Source organism: Macaca mulatta, chromosome 17 (assembly GCF_049350105.2).
Source record: "Macaca mulatta isolate MMU2019108-1 chromosome 17, T2T-MMU8v2.0, whole genome shotgun sequence".
Lineage (NCBI taxonomy): Eukaryota > Metazoa > Chordata > Mammalia > Primates > Cercopithecidae > Macaca > Macaca mulatta.
The window spans coordinates 89924485-89940087 of record NC_133422.1 but is presented as its reverse complement, the minus strand read 5'-3'; the positions used below and the strand labels follow the sequence as shown (position 1 = coordinate 89940087).

At 43.7% G+C, this 15603-nt stretch overlaps 1 protein-coding gene and 1 long non-coding RNA gene across 6 annotated transcripts in view; one reads left to right on the top strand and one right to left on the bottom strand.

Annotated features, from left to right (window-relative positions):
- ABCC4 (ATP binding cassette subfamily C member 4) overlaps positions 1-15603 on the top strand; it is a 291680-nt gene that overhangs the window by 101904 nt on the left and 174173 nt on the right. For 3 of the 5 annotated variants that reach the window (XM_028837214.2, XM_028837213.2, XM_077973860.1), the window contains one exon: positions 9604-9705. In XM_028837214.2, coding sequence (XP_028693047.2) covers positions 9604-9705 — 102 coding nt within the window. Of the gene's footprint in view, positions 1-9603; positions 9706-15268; positions 15359-15603 lie in introns of all 5 variants that reach the window. The other 2 variants (XM_028837212.2, XM_015121314.3) reach the window with 1 other exon arrangement.
- On the bottom strand, positions 10337-11171 carry LOC114673435 (uncharacterized). The gene is made up of 2 exons (XR_003724150.2): positions 10907-11171; positions 10337-10836 (listed from the first exon to the last, which is right to left on the bottom strand). It is a non-coding gene; the product is annotated as an uncharacterized LOC114673435 (long non-coding RNA).

Sequence of the window (15603 nt, the reverse complement as noted above, 5' to 3'; positions counted from 1 at the left end):
GTTGCAGTGAGCTGAGATCATACCACTGCACTCCAGCCTAGGTGACAGAGCGAGACTCCATCTCACAAAAAAAAAAAGTGTACAATCTTACCCCAACATGCACAGCATAACCTGAATGCAGATGTCACTTCTGTGGGGCAGCCATAGGAAAGAATGGGGCAAAGAGCAGCCCCGACAGGTAGTGTGGTGGGGCGGGACGCAGACCTTGGGTCCTCACCAATTCTCTGGGCCTCGGTTTTCTTGTCTCTAAATAAGGGGATTGGACTTAGTGTCTGGAGGTCATTTCCTGTTTTGTCTCACTTATTTAGAAAACCATCTGTATTAGTCAGAGTTCTCCAGAGAAGCAGAACCGATAGGGCCCACGTGTATCTACGTGCAGAGAGACATTAGTAGATTGATTTATAAAATTTTCTCACGCAACTTGAAGGTGAAGTAAGTCCACAATCTGCAGGGCAGCTGGCAGGCCAGAGACCCTGGGAAGAGCTGATGATGCAGCTTGAGTCTGAGGAGGACAGTCTTGAGGCAGAATTCCCTTTTCTTTGTAGGTCTTTTTTCTCTTAAATGCCTTCAACTGATTAGGTGAGGCCCACTGACATTATGTAGGACTTCAAAGTCTACAGATTTAAATGCTAATCTCAACTGAAAAATACTTTCCCATTGATATCCAGACATATTTGACCAAATATCTGGGGACTGTGGCCTAGCCAAGCTGACACATAAAATTAACCATCACATAGTCTTTTTTTTTCTTTTGAGACGAGTCTCGCTCTGTCAGGCAGGCTGGAGTGCAGTGGCACGATCTCAGCTCACTGCAAGCTCTACTTCCCGGGTTCAAGCAATTCTCCTGCCTCAGCCTCCTGAGTAGTTGGGGTTACAGGCATGAGCCACCATGTCCAGCTAATTTTTGTATTTTCAGTAGAGGCAAGGTTTCACCACGCTGGCCAGGCTGGTCTCAAATTCCTGACCTCAAGTGATCCACCTGCCTTGGCATCCCAAAGTGCTGGGATTACAGGAATGAGCCGCCACACCTGGCCCATCACACACTGTTTAATCCTCATCTCTTCTTTTGGGATCTCCACAGGTGACTTTGTCCTCATTTTCCCCTTATTATTGAAGCCATTTGTTTATAGATTTCTTTCCCTTCCTAAACTCTGAACGTATAAAAGGCAGACACAATGCCTCATTCATCTTTATATTACATATACATTGCAGGCGCCCAGAAAATGTGTAAGTGAAGTCAGCCTCCAGCTTCATTACATCTGTGAGATTTGGAAAATGCCTAACAACTGAGCATTATTTTAGTGGGAAGTGATGACTGTCGTTCTCTGCTGAATTATGTCACACATCAGAGAGTGTGGCATGAAAGGGGTCCTGCAGACAATTTTCAGGGAATTGTGGTCCAATATGCGGCTAGGGAAGAAATCCTTAAGATTTTTGATTTTTAGTTTTCCAATAAAATGCAACTCACCTGTGTCTAAGGCTTGAAATTCCTGTTCATGTAGATAGATGTATGCATGCAGTAAAACAAACTGACCAGCTGGGAATTTTACATTTTCCAGTGGCTAACTTTGGCAAGGTACTCTGTGTCCAGATAAAGGATGCATCTTTGAGTTGAGCAGGAAACCTTAATTTCCCCTCACGTACATAGTTTCTGGTGGGAAGGTGGGCCTAGAGTTCAACAGTAGTGATTTTCAGTAAAGGAGAAACAAATGGCCAGGCATGACTGGTAAGAAAGCGCTGGTGTTAGTGTGCTAAGCTCCTTCATGGTGGTGAAGTCATTGTTGGAGGTTTTGTTTTGTCTTGTTTATTTGTTTTTTTCTGCCTTTAGAACTCTGTATTTTTTCAACCTGGATGGTTCCTGTAACCCATTTAAAATTTTGTCCCCTAGTTCATCAGAATTGCCTGATGTACTGATTAAAACTAAATGATTACACCTTGGAGATTCTGCTTCACCAGGCATTGGCTGGGGCCCAGTATCTTTCGTTTTGTTGTTTTGAGACGGCGTCTCGCTCTGTCACCAAGCGGGAGTGCAGTGGTGTGATCTCAGCTTACTGCAATCTCTGCCTTCCAGGTTCAAGTGATTCTCCTGCCTCAGCCTCCGGAGTAGCTGGGGCTACAGGTGTGCACCACCACGCCCAGCTAACTTTTGTATTTTTAGTAGAGACGAGGTTTCACTCTGTTGGTCAGGATGGTCTCAATTTCTTGACCTCGTGATCCGCCCGCATTGGCCTCCCAAAGTGCTGGGATTACAGGTGTGAGCCACTGCGCTCAGCCCAATATCTTTAGAAAGTGTCCTCGTGTCCCTGAAAATATGCTGTCTTTGGGAAACCTTGCCCTAGTTGTGTGATAAAAAAGCACACGAGGTCAAACTATGTGTAGCAAATATAAATGACATCAGGATCACTTAAGACTAAAATCAATTGAGAGGAAGCACATGGACACCTGTCTTGGTCTATGCTAGGCTTTTGGGGGTTAAGTTTGGAATTTATTCATTCACTTAGTCATTGACTCCACAATGTAATTGAGCCCCTGGCTTAAGCTGGCACTGTGATAAATGCTTAGATACAATGGTAAGCCAATGCACAGAAGTCCTTCCTGCTGGGAATTTCCTCCTGGGAATCAGCAAGCGGGGATTAATAAATAACCACAGAATTAAAATCAGTGCTCGTTTGTCATTGTCTTTGGAAGGCAATGTCCGAGATGCCATGAGGTGCTTTGGTAGAGATGCCAATGCCATTGTGGAGGTGTAGTGCTTCCTGTGAAGGCTCAAGAAATAGCCTGCAGCATTGTGTGTGTGGTAGTGGAGAGAGATGGAGAAGGGTTTGGGAAAGGGAGGGGCTTGGGGCAGCCAGGAGGCTGATGCCCTGCATTTCCCTGGGGGTAATTATGTGAGAAAGCTCTTAATGTTCAAGAAAATCCACATATTTTAAATTCACCCTGGCTGCAGTCTGGGAATGCATTGGGGGCCCAGAGTAGAGGCAGGGAGATACGCCAGGAAGCTGATGCAGCAAGCAGTCCAGGAAGAGGATGATGTGATTTGGACTCAGGCCAAGTAGAGAGCCTTGGATAGATTTGAAAGCCATTGGGAGCATATCCTTATTTGCGTGTGGGGCTAGAAGAGGGATTAGTCAGAAGGAGGGATTGGGGCTACTTTTGTTCTTATGGCTGCAAAATCTTTTTACCTGGGTTCACTGAAATATGGAATACTAGAAGAAGACCAGATTTAGGGGTGAATTTGGCTTTGAAGACTGGGATACTTTAGAACTGTGCAGGTGTTTGCTACAAGACCCACTGATGGGGTCTGCCTGGTTCTGCCTCCTTTCCTATTTCTCTAAAAATGGAGGTTGTAAATGATGAGTGTAATGAATTGATCCAATGTTCACTTTTCTTCCTTGCCTCTCATGTGGATGTGTTAATGAACAATGAGAAGGTGAAAAATGGCATCAGGAGAGGAGGAATAGGTCTGCCCGATATACCAATCGGAACTAAGTGAGCCTTGACCGTAGATAGACCAGAGCTTGGCAGACACATAGAGTTTAGAAAACATTGTGTTGTTAAATTTCTTTTTTAAAAATATTTTTATATTTTTATTTTAATGTTTTTATTATACTTTAAGTTCTGGGACACATGTGCAGAATGTGCAGGTTTGTTATGTAGGTATACATGTGCCATGGTGGTTTGCTGCACCCATCAACTCATCATCTAGGTTTTAAGCCCCACATGCATTGGGTATTTGTCCTAATGCTCTCCCTCCCCTTCCCCCTCACCCTCTGACAGGCCCCGGTATGTGATGTTCCCCTCCCTGTGTCCATGTGTTCTCATTGTTCAACTCCCACTTAAGAGTGAGAACATGTGGTGTTTGGTTTTCTGTTCCTGTGTTAGTTTGCTGAGAATGATGGTTTCCAGCTTCATCCAAGTCTCTGTAAAGGACATGAACTCATCCTTTTTTTATGACTGCATAGTATTCCACAGTGTATATATACCACATTTTTTTTTATTATTATACTTTAAGTTCTAGGGTACATGTGCACAGCGTGCAGGTTTGTTACATATGTATACTTGTGCCATGTTGGTGTGCTGCACCCATTAACTCGTCAGCATCCATCAACTCGTCATTTACATCAGGTATAACTACCAATGCAATCCCTCCCCCCTCCCCATAATAGGCCCTGGTGTGTGATGTTCCCCTTCTTGAGTCCAAGTTATCTCATTGTTCAGTTCCCACCTACGAGTGAGAACATGCAGTGTTTGGTTTTCTGTTCTTGCGATAGTTTGCTGAGAATGATGGTTTCCAGCTGCATCCATGTCCCTACAAAGGACACAAACTCATCCTTTTTTACGGCTGTATAGTATTCCATGGTGTATATGTGCCACATTTTCTTAATCCAGTCTGTCACTGATGGACATTTGGGTTGGTTCCCAGTCTTTGCTGTTGTAAATAGTGTTGTGGTAAACATATACGTGCATGTGTCTTTATAGTAGAATGGTTTATAATCCTTTAGGTATATCCCCAGTAATGGGATGGCTGGGTCAAATGGTATTTCTGGTTCTAGTTCCTTGAGGAATCACCACATTGCCTTCCACAATGGTTGAACTAATTTACACTCCCACCAACAGTGTAAAACTGTTCCTATTTGTCCACATCCTCTCCAGCATCTGTTGTTTCCTGACTTTTTAATGATCACCATTCTAAGTGGCCTGAGATGGTATCTCCTTGTGGTTTTGATTTGCATTTCTCTAATGACCAGTGATAATGAGCTTTTTTTCATATGTTTGTTGGCTGCATACATGTCTTCTTTTGAGAAATGTCTGTTCATATCCTTTGCTCACTTTTTGATGGTTTTTTTTTTTTTCTTGTAAATTTGTTTAAGTTCCTTGTAGATTCTGGATATTAGCCCTTTGTCAGATGGGTAGATTGCAAAAATTTTCTTCCACTCTGTAGGTTGCCTGTTCACTCTGATGATAGTTTCTTTTGCTGTGGAGAAGCTCTTTAGTTTAATTAGATCCCATTTGTCAATTTTGGCTTTGTTACCATTGTTTTTGGTGTTTTAGTCGTGAAGTCTTTGCCCATGCCTATGTCCTGAATGGTATTGCTTAGGTTTTCTTCTAGGGTTTTTTATGGTTTTAGGTTTTACATTTAAGTCTTTAATCTGTTGTCTTTCTTACTCCTACTTTTCCATTTCCTTTTTTCCATGTACAGAAAATGAAGGTTTTATTGTGAAGATTTTAGGTCCAAGAAGTTCCGTCTGTTTTTCTTTTATTAAGGAAAGGATTGATGGTTTTGGCTTTAAGCAAGTCCAATAGGATTTTAAGAGATCTTATCTTCACAGCAAAGCACTGAAAGTCTTCAATGACTTCCACATCCAGTAAAACGTGTCTCTGAGGTTTTATTGTTCACAAAGCTGCTCCAGTTTTTGCCAACCATCCACTCTGAAGTCAATCTCTTTGACTTCAGTTCTGCCGTCTGATACTTCTGCAAGTGAACTGTTCTGGGGATGCACCTCATTGCTGTATTGGCAATGTCATTTCAGCTTTTTCATCCTCCTGAGTGACTAGAGAAAGTCCAGCCAGCCCCTGCAGCATCTTCACAAGCCATTCATGTGTTGAGTGGAGTCTCATTTAACCACCAAACTATTATCATGTCTTTCTCCACTCAGATCTATTGTATATTGACCAGTGCTTAGTAGGTTTACTCTGTGGATAATTTTTTATTTTGAAGGTGGGGAACTTCTGTTCTCACACTCATGTACAGAATGTTGAATTTGATGTCTTGGTCGTACACTTCAGCTAAAATCAGAATTTTATTCTGTCTAGACAAGATTAAGAAGATGTATAGCCTTTTGCTTGTTGCTGTGCTGACGTGGCTGATGGCTTGAATAATTTAAGCCAATCATACAGTCGGTTTCTGGCCGTAGCATGTATCTGTGAAGAGCTGACCCCGAGTGCAGTGCAGTTTCATGCAGATGAGTGTGTTTGTAAGTGCAGGATGGGGGACGCATCTCTGCCCTGTACATAACTCAGTTTCAGTACCAGCTGCGGCCACCCTGAGCTGGTTCCCGGCAGGATTAGTTTTTGAGGTGGACCCTGAAGGACAGGGTGGGATTAATACTCAGGGAATCACTTTGGGAGTGTGAATGTCAGTGCTGCTGGGCCATGGAAGAGTTTGAAGCATGGTGTCCATTATTTTTCAGAAGATCCTTAGGGAGTAGTGTTTGGGAACGGTTGGTTTTGATGGGGGATGTTGGAGAAGGGACCAGTGAAAACACTGCGTCAGTATCACACATGATTGCCGGTCAGTACACTTGTGAAATTGGGTCTGGTCTTTTCCCACCCTTCCTTCCTTTCCTTCCTTTCCTTCCTTTCCTTCCTTCCTTCCTTCCTTTTTTTTTGACAGGGTCTTGCTCTGTTGCCCAGTCTGGAGTGCAGTGGTGCAATCTCAGCTCACTGCAACTTCCGCCTCCCGGGTTCAAGCGATTCTCATACCTCAGCATTCCACGTAACTAGGACTACAGGCGTGTGCCATCAAGCGCGGCTAATTTTTATATTTTTAGTAGAGATGGGGTTTCGCCATGTTGGCCAGGCTGGTCTTGAACTCCTGACCTCAAGTGATCTGCCCACTTCAGCCTCCCGGAGTGCTGTGATTACAGGCATGAGCCACCACGCCTGGCCCAACTGGGTCATTTCTTGAGGAATAGTGAAGTGTGGCAAATTAGGCCCAGATTGTTATCTCATTGACCATGGAATAGGTGGTATGGGAGGAGGAAGCAGAGATGCTGTGGTTAAGCCTACAGCAGAATCTTCAGGCCAGCATCTGTCTGCCCTCTCTGCCATGCCAGACATGGGCTTGTGCAGGGAGAACCAGCAGTGCCCACTCCTAAGTCGGCTCTCAGTAAGGCTGGTGGGTGGATAGTGAGGGAGCAGAAGAACAGACAGCATCTTCTGCTTGCTGGGTGTTTGAGAGAAATACTGACTTTTTTCTTTTCCTATACAGAAGTATCTTTCTTTTCCTGCATGGAAGAAGGTTTTCATTTTCAGTTTTTGTTCTTTTGAAGTGACATTGCAGTCAAATGTGAAGTGACAGACAAAAATTTTAAGGACTCAAAGGATGTTGACAAATTTTAGAGTAGTAGATGACTTATTTAAGTGTTGTTTTCTCTGTCTCAAACATGTTCCATGCTCATTTCAGTTGCTTCAGAGTTGCCAGTGTTTGCAGAATACCCGTGTAATAGCCATTTATACAAGGTGGTTTATTTTTCTCATGCAAAATCCTCATAAGTTTTCTTGTGAGTTTGCGAGGGCTGCTGGAACAAAGTACCACAAACACAGTGACTGAAAACAATGGAAATTGAGCCTCTCATGATTCTGGAGGCCGGAGGTCTGAAATCACAGCGTCAGCAGTGCCAGGCTCCTTCTGAAGCCTGCAGGGGAGAATCCTTCTTTGCCGCTTTGAGCTTCCAGTGGTTGCTGGCAGTCCTTGGATTGCAGCTGCATCCGTCTCGTCTGTGTCCTAATCACTTGATTGTTTTCTGCCCGTGTGTCTCTCTCTGTCTCTCTCTTCTTGTCTTAGAAAGATACTGATCATGTGAGATTTAGGGTCCTCCCTTTTCCAGTATGACTTCGTCTTCACTAATTAGATCTGTAACACTCCTATTTCCAAATACAGTCAACTTTTGAGGTCCTGAGGTTATGACTTTATCTTTATTGGGGGTGTCTTAGTCTGTTTATGATGGGTAAACATAAATTACAGCTTGGGTAATTTATGAAAAACAGAAATTCTCACCACTCTGGAGGCTGGGAAGTCCAAGATCAAGGCACCGGCAGGTTCAGTTTTCTAGTGACCTGCTCTCTGCTTGTAGATGGTGCCTTGATGCTGCATATTCCAGATGAGAGGAATGCTGTGTCCTTAAAGGGCAGAAGGTGGAAGGGCTTAGAGGGCTGCCTACTGCCCAAAGCCTCCTTTACAGGGTCCTTAATGCCATTTATGAGGGAGGAGCTCTCATGGCCTAAATACCTCTTAATACCATCACATTGGCCATTGAGTTTCACCACCTGGATTTTGGAGGGGAAGTTGTCCAGGCAGCTTCCAAGGACTGGACATTGGGGTATAGGAAGTTTCCTGGACGTTGTCACTTTCTGTTGGGCTGAACTTAAGTCATGTGACTACATCTAACTGCGTTAGGGGCTGGAGAGAGTGGTCCTTGTTCAAGGCTGCTGTGCATTGGCTAAAGATTGGGAGTTTTGTTAATCACAGAAAATGAGAGCAGATTTTGAGGAGAGCTGACAGCTTTTGCCACATCTACAAAATTTTGGATGGGGTGGGGGTGATCTAGGTTGTTTATTCTGTTTCTAAGCCACTGTAGCTTCTCTCATTGAGTTATACCTACCATTTGAGGAGCAAAAGGGAGTTTTCCTACATATAATTATGTTAGGTTTGTTATGGTTAGCAGGACTTTGTTTTATTCAGTTAAATTGCATTGTGTAGTTGCTAACTAGTATGGAAAATAGCAATAAGCAAGAGATTGGGCTATTCCTGCTGTCTAGGAGGGGGCAATGACTAAGGAAAAAGATAAGTGTAGGTGGAGCACGGTGGCTCACGCCTGTAATCCCAGCACTTTGGGAGGCCAAGGTAGGTAGATTGCTTGAAGCCAGGAGTTGGAGATCAGCCTGGCCAACATGGTGAAACCCCATCTTTAGTATAAATACAAAAATTAGCCAGGTATGGTGGCAGATGCCTGTAATCCCAGCTACTCGGGAGGCTGAGGTAGGAGAATCACTTGAACCCGAGAGGCAGAGGCTACAGTGAACTGAGATTGTGCCACTGCACTCCAGCCTGGGCGACAGAGAGAGACACTGTCTCAAAATATATATATATAAAATATATATCATATATATATTATTATATGTAACAATAATAAGTTATTGTGAAAAGAAGCTTATAAAACATGTTTTAAGAGATAGAAGCTTTTTTTTTTTTTTTTTTGGTAAAGAACACTGACTTAGTGATAGTGAATAAGTTGTATGTCAATTTGACATGCACGAGGGAGTTTGAGAAAGGCCATTTGAATCTAAGTGACCAGCCAGAGCCAGAGCTGCCTTCAGAGGCTCTGCCCTGTGTTTGCTACCTGCCCTTCCGGGCTAACTCGCTTTCTGAAGGCTGGGAATGGCCTTGACTTTCATGTTGCCAGCATCTAGCATGGGGCTTGGCACACGATGAGGGTTCATGAAATATTCATCAGATCATTTCCAACCAACTCCCGTGCTCACCATTAGTAACACAAAGGTGCAATAGTAGAAATATGCAGGCTGTAAATGCACTCAACCTCAGAGCAGTATTTTCAGTTTATTTAGGAACCAGTGTACTTGTTGAAAAAAATTAGATAGCTCCTAAAATTACAAAGATAGTTCATGGCCATTAACTCTTTATATGTTTATTTATTAAATAAATATCATATGCTGATATGAACCAATACTTTAAAAAGGGTTGGTAAAATGATCTGTAGGCTGTATGAAGTTTTATGTTGCAAATTCCGTGGAAGCAGTGACTTTTGTTTGTGCTTTTGTTTCTGTAATTTAAACAATCTGTGTTTTTCCCATTTTCTTTAGAACTTTTTGCTACTTGATGAGATATCACAGCGTAACCGTCAGCCGCCGTCAGATGGTAAAAAGATGGTGCATGTGCAGGACTTTACTGCTTTTTGGGATAAGGTAACATATCCTAATTGCAAGATCATGACTGCTAATAGATAATGAGTGACATTGATTTAATACAGAATTTTGAGGTGTTACACATGGTATAAAATATGGCATGCTCATTTACTGAAAGTATGTTACAAAGATTCTCAAAATTAGGAGTAAGTTTTGCAATTAATAGAAAGTAGGTATGAAATCAGACTTAGGTATTTGACAACTTGTATTTTATCTCATTTTCAAAAAACCAATGAAAGTGTTACCTCATTCTAAACTAAATGCCACTAAGTTTGGACGTTGGCAACATTGGATTTTATAGGATTGGACAGACTAGGGGTGCAGCATGGAATGGGTTAACTGCTGAGTACATTGTAAATTATTTCAGAGACTTTGAGGTATCAGTGCACATTTTCACCTTACTGTCTTCAGATCATCTTATTACATATTGAGAAAGCCCATGACTTGGATTTTTGCCACGGGGTTGGGTTGGGGCTCCCCTATTTCAAGCACCTGGATGTTGCCAGCTGCTTTGCTGGCAGCCCAAGGCAGAGGGGAGGCTGCAGGCTGGCGGAGCAAGCTCCATGGATTCCTGACTGAAGGGTTTCACTGTGTGGTAAGCGGACAGGTAGTTCAGGCAAGGCCACAAGGATTTTTCAGCACTTGGTTTACTCATAACATTTAGGCAAACGGGAACAACAGCAGGGGCCACCCACAGGAAGTACTTAGGCTCGGTGCATCTCCTGTTACCCACAACTCCAGGGCCCTCCTTATGCTTCCAAGGAAGCAGTGGGCTCCCTGCCCAATGCTCATAGCAGCCACTACTATGGCACCAGCTTTTCATGAAAAGAAAGGCTGCATTGTAAGTCGAATGGCAAGGAGACAGGAGGCAACGCGCAAATTTGTCTTCCCTAGCTGGGGGATGGGGCAGGTTTTACAGGCAGAGGGTAATGAGGTGCGGTCCGATTGGTTCTTGCAATGAAGTGATGCCAGGGCTGGATCTGATCGCATCCTGGATCAGGCCATGAGGTGTCCGCTCTGAACTCGTTCCTCCTTCCTTGGTTCTAGCACTTGGGTTCTGCCCATGGTTGTGTGCTCGGTTCATCTGGAAATGCTCAGATTACATAACTTGCAACCTGGGATCCATGGCAACTGAAAAACAGTTTACTATGTTATTACGCAGAGTTGAACCAGATTGGACTGGTTCTGTGGTTATGCTCACCTGAGTCCAGGGTCCTCTGCAAATCCACTTGTCTCAGTCTGTGTTAGTCTGGAAAACAGAACATACAGCATGGGAGAGGGAATTTCGTGCAGAGAATTCATTACATAGGTGATGAAAGAAAGAGCACAAAGGGAAAGCAGGGGTGGAAGAGGCCACCCTGAGACCAGCCATGGCAGGAAGCTGCACCCTGGGGCTGGAGATGATGTCTGCCAGGAGCAGAGCCCAGTGGCCGGCTGCCAGCAAGATTTCGGATCAGAGGGCAAGGGTCTCTTCTGAGGGCGCTGGGACTGCTCGGACTGCTTAAAACAGGTGGGCAGTGCTGGTGGTGACCAGCTCCTCCCCTCTCCGGGTGCTCTTCGTGGCTGACCTTGAGTTGTAGTGTAGTTTGCTGGAGCCAAGAGCCAATAGGCGGTTGAGCAGCACTCCCGCCCAGCCCCACTGTCTCCGCCCTCTCCCGTGGGACAAATGTCAAAACTCTAGACTCCAGACTCTTCCTTTATCTACATGCCCTTGGCTCTAAGTATCACACTCCCTGTTTCATGTTTGCCTAATTCTGATGTAATTTTTGCCATCTCGACCGACAGAACAATAATGTGTTCCCAAATATATAGAACATCATTGCACCTTGTGCACATGGAAACTCACACAAGGTACGTCACCTGACCGGACAATTTCTCCTTACCTGCTGGCATTCCCACCTTATACACTTTATTTATTTATTTATTTATTTTGGAGATGGAGTCTTGCTCTTTTGCCCAGGCTTTAGTGCAGTGGTGTGATTTTGGCTCACTGCAACCTCCGTCTCCCAGGTGCAAGTGATTCTCTTGCCTCAACCTCCTGAGTAGCTGGGATTACAGGAACACCGCACCACGCCTGGCTAATTTTTGTATTTTTAGTAGAGATGGGGTTTCTTCCACGTTGTCCAGGTTGGTCTTGAATTTCTGGCCTCAAGTGATCTGCCCACCTTGGCCTCCTGAAGTGCTGGGATTACAGGTGTGAGCCACTGCGCCCAGCTCTAATACACTTTAAGCATTGATAGAAAAGCTCTGTGAACATCCACTAGCAAAAAGCACTCTAGGTGAATGCTGTTGAGCTAGAGGAAGGCACTGCAGTAGCCACCACACACTGTGTAGGTCCCATTTGCAAATTTTTTTTGTACCAAACTCTGCAACATTGTAAAATGGGCTGTTTTGTTGTTTTTCAGTTCCTAGACAACGTTGACAGCTGCATTGAAACAGAACACTCCACCCTGTTTTCTGGGCCTTGTCTTGGGGTGATTATGCCCCACGCTGCCAGGGATTATTAGGGAGGTCATGCAGCTGAGAGGGTGCTTGGGTGGGAGGAGGGGCACAGACACTGGGGCTTTTGGAGAGAAGGTGCAGAGGAAAGAAGGGTGTGCTGGGCTGGGATTCGGGAGAAAGACAGAGGCCCCAGCAGCAGCCCTGCTGGATAGACCAGTGGGTATTGGGGGAAAGGTCTTCTCACCAGCCTAGGGTCTCATTTAGAAAACAAATGGGCTTGTGCTGAATCTCTAAGCTGTAAAGTCTGTGGCCCTGTGGGAGCCTGTGACTCTCCATGGGGCAGGGATTTGCTTCTGCTTTCTTCACTGCTCTGGCCCCAGGGCCCAGCATGGGGTCGGCCCCAGAGTGGGGGCTCAGTCTGCCTGCCTTAGTGTCCTGGAGCCTGGAGGTCTCAGAGGGAAGGGGCCTCGCCTTCTGAGCTGTCAAGTGCTGCCCCCTTCTGGCTGCGGCGCACCAGTGCGGGGTCCCGGGCCTCCAGGTGGGGCAGAAACCTGCTCTAAGAACCAGGGCCGTGATGGGAAGCTGGATTTTGCATGTGGCTCACTCTTTTGCAGTCAAAACTGAGTAAAAAGAAGTAAAATCAGAAATAGTTGTTAGGAAAGAGACACACTGCAAAGGAGGGGAAAGGGACAGGTTGACCAGTTGTGTTTTTTCATCCTTTTGTAATCACAGAAGTAAGTGGGTTTCAGTTGTCTTAAAAGACAATGTTACTTAATCAGGAATACAGAGTAGACCCTTTACATTTTAGAGGAGGAACACCTTATATAATAAGGCTAAGTCAAGCAGGACTTTGTGAATTTGTGACAAGTTTGCACTTACAAAATCGTGTAAATAGGTCACATTTTGTTTAACGTTATTTTTTCCAAGTGTTTAGGTAATAATGTATTACTTTTTTAAAAAAGACATAGTTGATAGGCATGTAGGAAGGAGTAGAGAAACCTCTTCTGGATGGTTTTTATATAATTCCTATGATATCTGGGGCTAGTTTCTTTGTGATTAAAAGTGATCATGATTGATTTGGTCTGTGGCCATACTATAATATGGTATGGGACACATTTATAAGGGGTCAGATTACATACACACATATTTTGGCATTTGACCATTTATAAAAATATTTGTGATTATTTGGGTATGTGACTGTTAAGTTGTTTCCAGATAAATTTTTCATTTTGAAGGTTATCTTGATCTCTTGTTCCTCCGCGGTGCTTTCTGTCTTTTGGGCATTTTACTAATCGCACGTGCCCACCTGAGATGTGGAGAGGGGTTGATGAGTACCCGTTTGTGGACTGGGCCAGCTCAGCATCTTTAGGTTGCGGGTTGGTTGACTTCATGCGTGCTTCCCTCTTCCATCATCCCAGGGGTGTTCCACCCTTCAGGGATGCCAGATTCATTTTGAGGAATCCTTTTCTAGAGTTGAGGAGGCTGCATTGCCTTTGATTCACTCTTGATCATTTTTCTAGGATATGGATGAGCATTTACCAAAGTGTGTTGTGCGGAAGAATAACCCTTTCTGAAAGGATTTGGGACTCGAATAAATTTGCTAAATGCCCACCCACCAGACACACATGGTCAGGTCTCTCCAGTCTATCCACGAGAAATTCAGATGAAGACTGTAAATGTGCGACTTAAACCCCTTTAGGATTCCTCCCAAATTGTAGCTGCTTTTACTTCACTTAACAGTATCAATTTTTGTTTGCTAGTGTTGATGTCTGGGATTGGATAAAAGTTCTCATCGTTGGCAGATTTTACGGTTGAGGTTCTATACTCTGAATTTAAAACCATTCCTCTCTTTATTTGTACCAAGTGACTTTTGCTTTTTTAAAAGATAGACAATTCAAAGTATTGATTGTCCTTGTATGACAAGAGGAAACCTCCTCATTTTGGTTTGTCATGCTCTGGTAAACTGTCCCTTCTCCCTGATACGCACTTAATCCTCTCGATTGAAAATATTTAGAAGCTCTTTGTAAAAGTAATGAATTTGGTTTTGTCTCCTAAATAATAAACTATAAAAGAACTTTTTTTTTTTTTTTTTTGAGATAAGGTCTCACTGTGTCACCCAGGCTAGAATGCAGTGGTGCAGTCTTGGCTCACTGCAGCCTCAATCTCCTGTGCTCAAGGAATCCTCCTACCCATGAACATATACTTAATTTCATTATTCTTCAGTTTTTGGTTGTTGTTAAATTAGAGCTCTGGTTACAGGGTTGACCACCATTTGTAGAAGTTCATTTGCCAAGAGTGACTTTATAGTATAAAGTGCCTTCTTGCTGGCTGGGCGTAACTGAGGTTCGTGCTTTATCAAGTGAAAATGGAGAGATTAGTGGAGATTTCACATCATCTATTAGCCAAGGACTGGGCATGCCATGTACTCATGCTGCCACCTTGTGGAGGTTAATGAAATAGAATATTAAAACCAAGGGACAGAAGGAAAACTTACAAATGATTGAAAAGCTCCCGTACTGAATATTATATTAAGAATATTGTTTTAAATGAGAACACATGGACACAGGGAGGGGAACATTACATATTGGGGCCTGTCAGTGGGTGGGGGGCAAGGGGAGGGAGAGCATTAGGACAAACACCTGATGCATGCAGGGCTTAAAACCTAGATGACAGGTTGACAGGTGCAGCAAACCACCATGGCACATGTATACCTATGTAACAAACCTGCAGGTTCTGCACATGTATCCCAGAACTTAAAGTAAAAAAAAAAATAAGAAAGAATATTGTTTTAATAAGTTAGCATGAGTTTTCATGTCAAGAAGGTTGCCTTGTCATTGTTACTGTCGAAATTTTGTGGACGTGTGCAGCTGTGTTCACATGAAAATCGGGTAAAAGAGAATGGGCCTTCCTTAAGTACTGAAGACTCCAAACTGTTTAAAACCCCACGAAAAAAAAGGTGATTGTATGAAAAGGACTCTAGGTTACAATATATTAAAATAGGAAGGAGAAAGATTTGGGTTATGTTCGTGTATCAGTGACTATTGTATTGTTTTCTTCTCTTTTTGAAGTGATTTGTGTGACTTGATTGAAATGGGCACATTTTATAAACTTTAATTTGTAGGCATCAGAGACCCCAACTCTACAAGGCCTTTCCTTTACTGTCAGACCTGGTGAATTGTTAGCTGTGGTCGGCCCCGTGGGAGCAGGGAAGGTGAGTTAGAATGGCTTTTGGCAGCTTGACGCACCTCACTTCTCATATTAACTTCTTGGGTTTGAGCCCAAGGCTACATGTAACACATTTTTGAATTGGGTATGCTTGGCACGGCATTTCTCAGTACATGGAACATTCGTTTTGCAAGAAGGGTCACATGACCAAGTAAATGTGGGCAGTGCATATCCTGTTTCTCTTGGTTCTTCAAGTTGCTTAATTGGGAACTCCTAGAAGTTGGACATCTC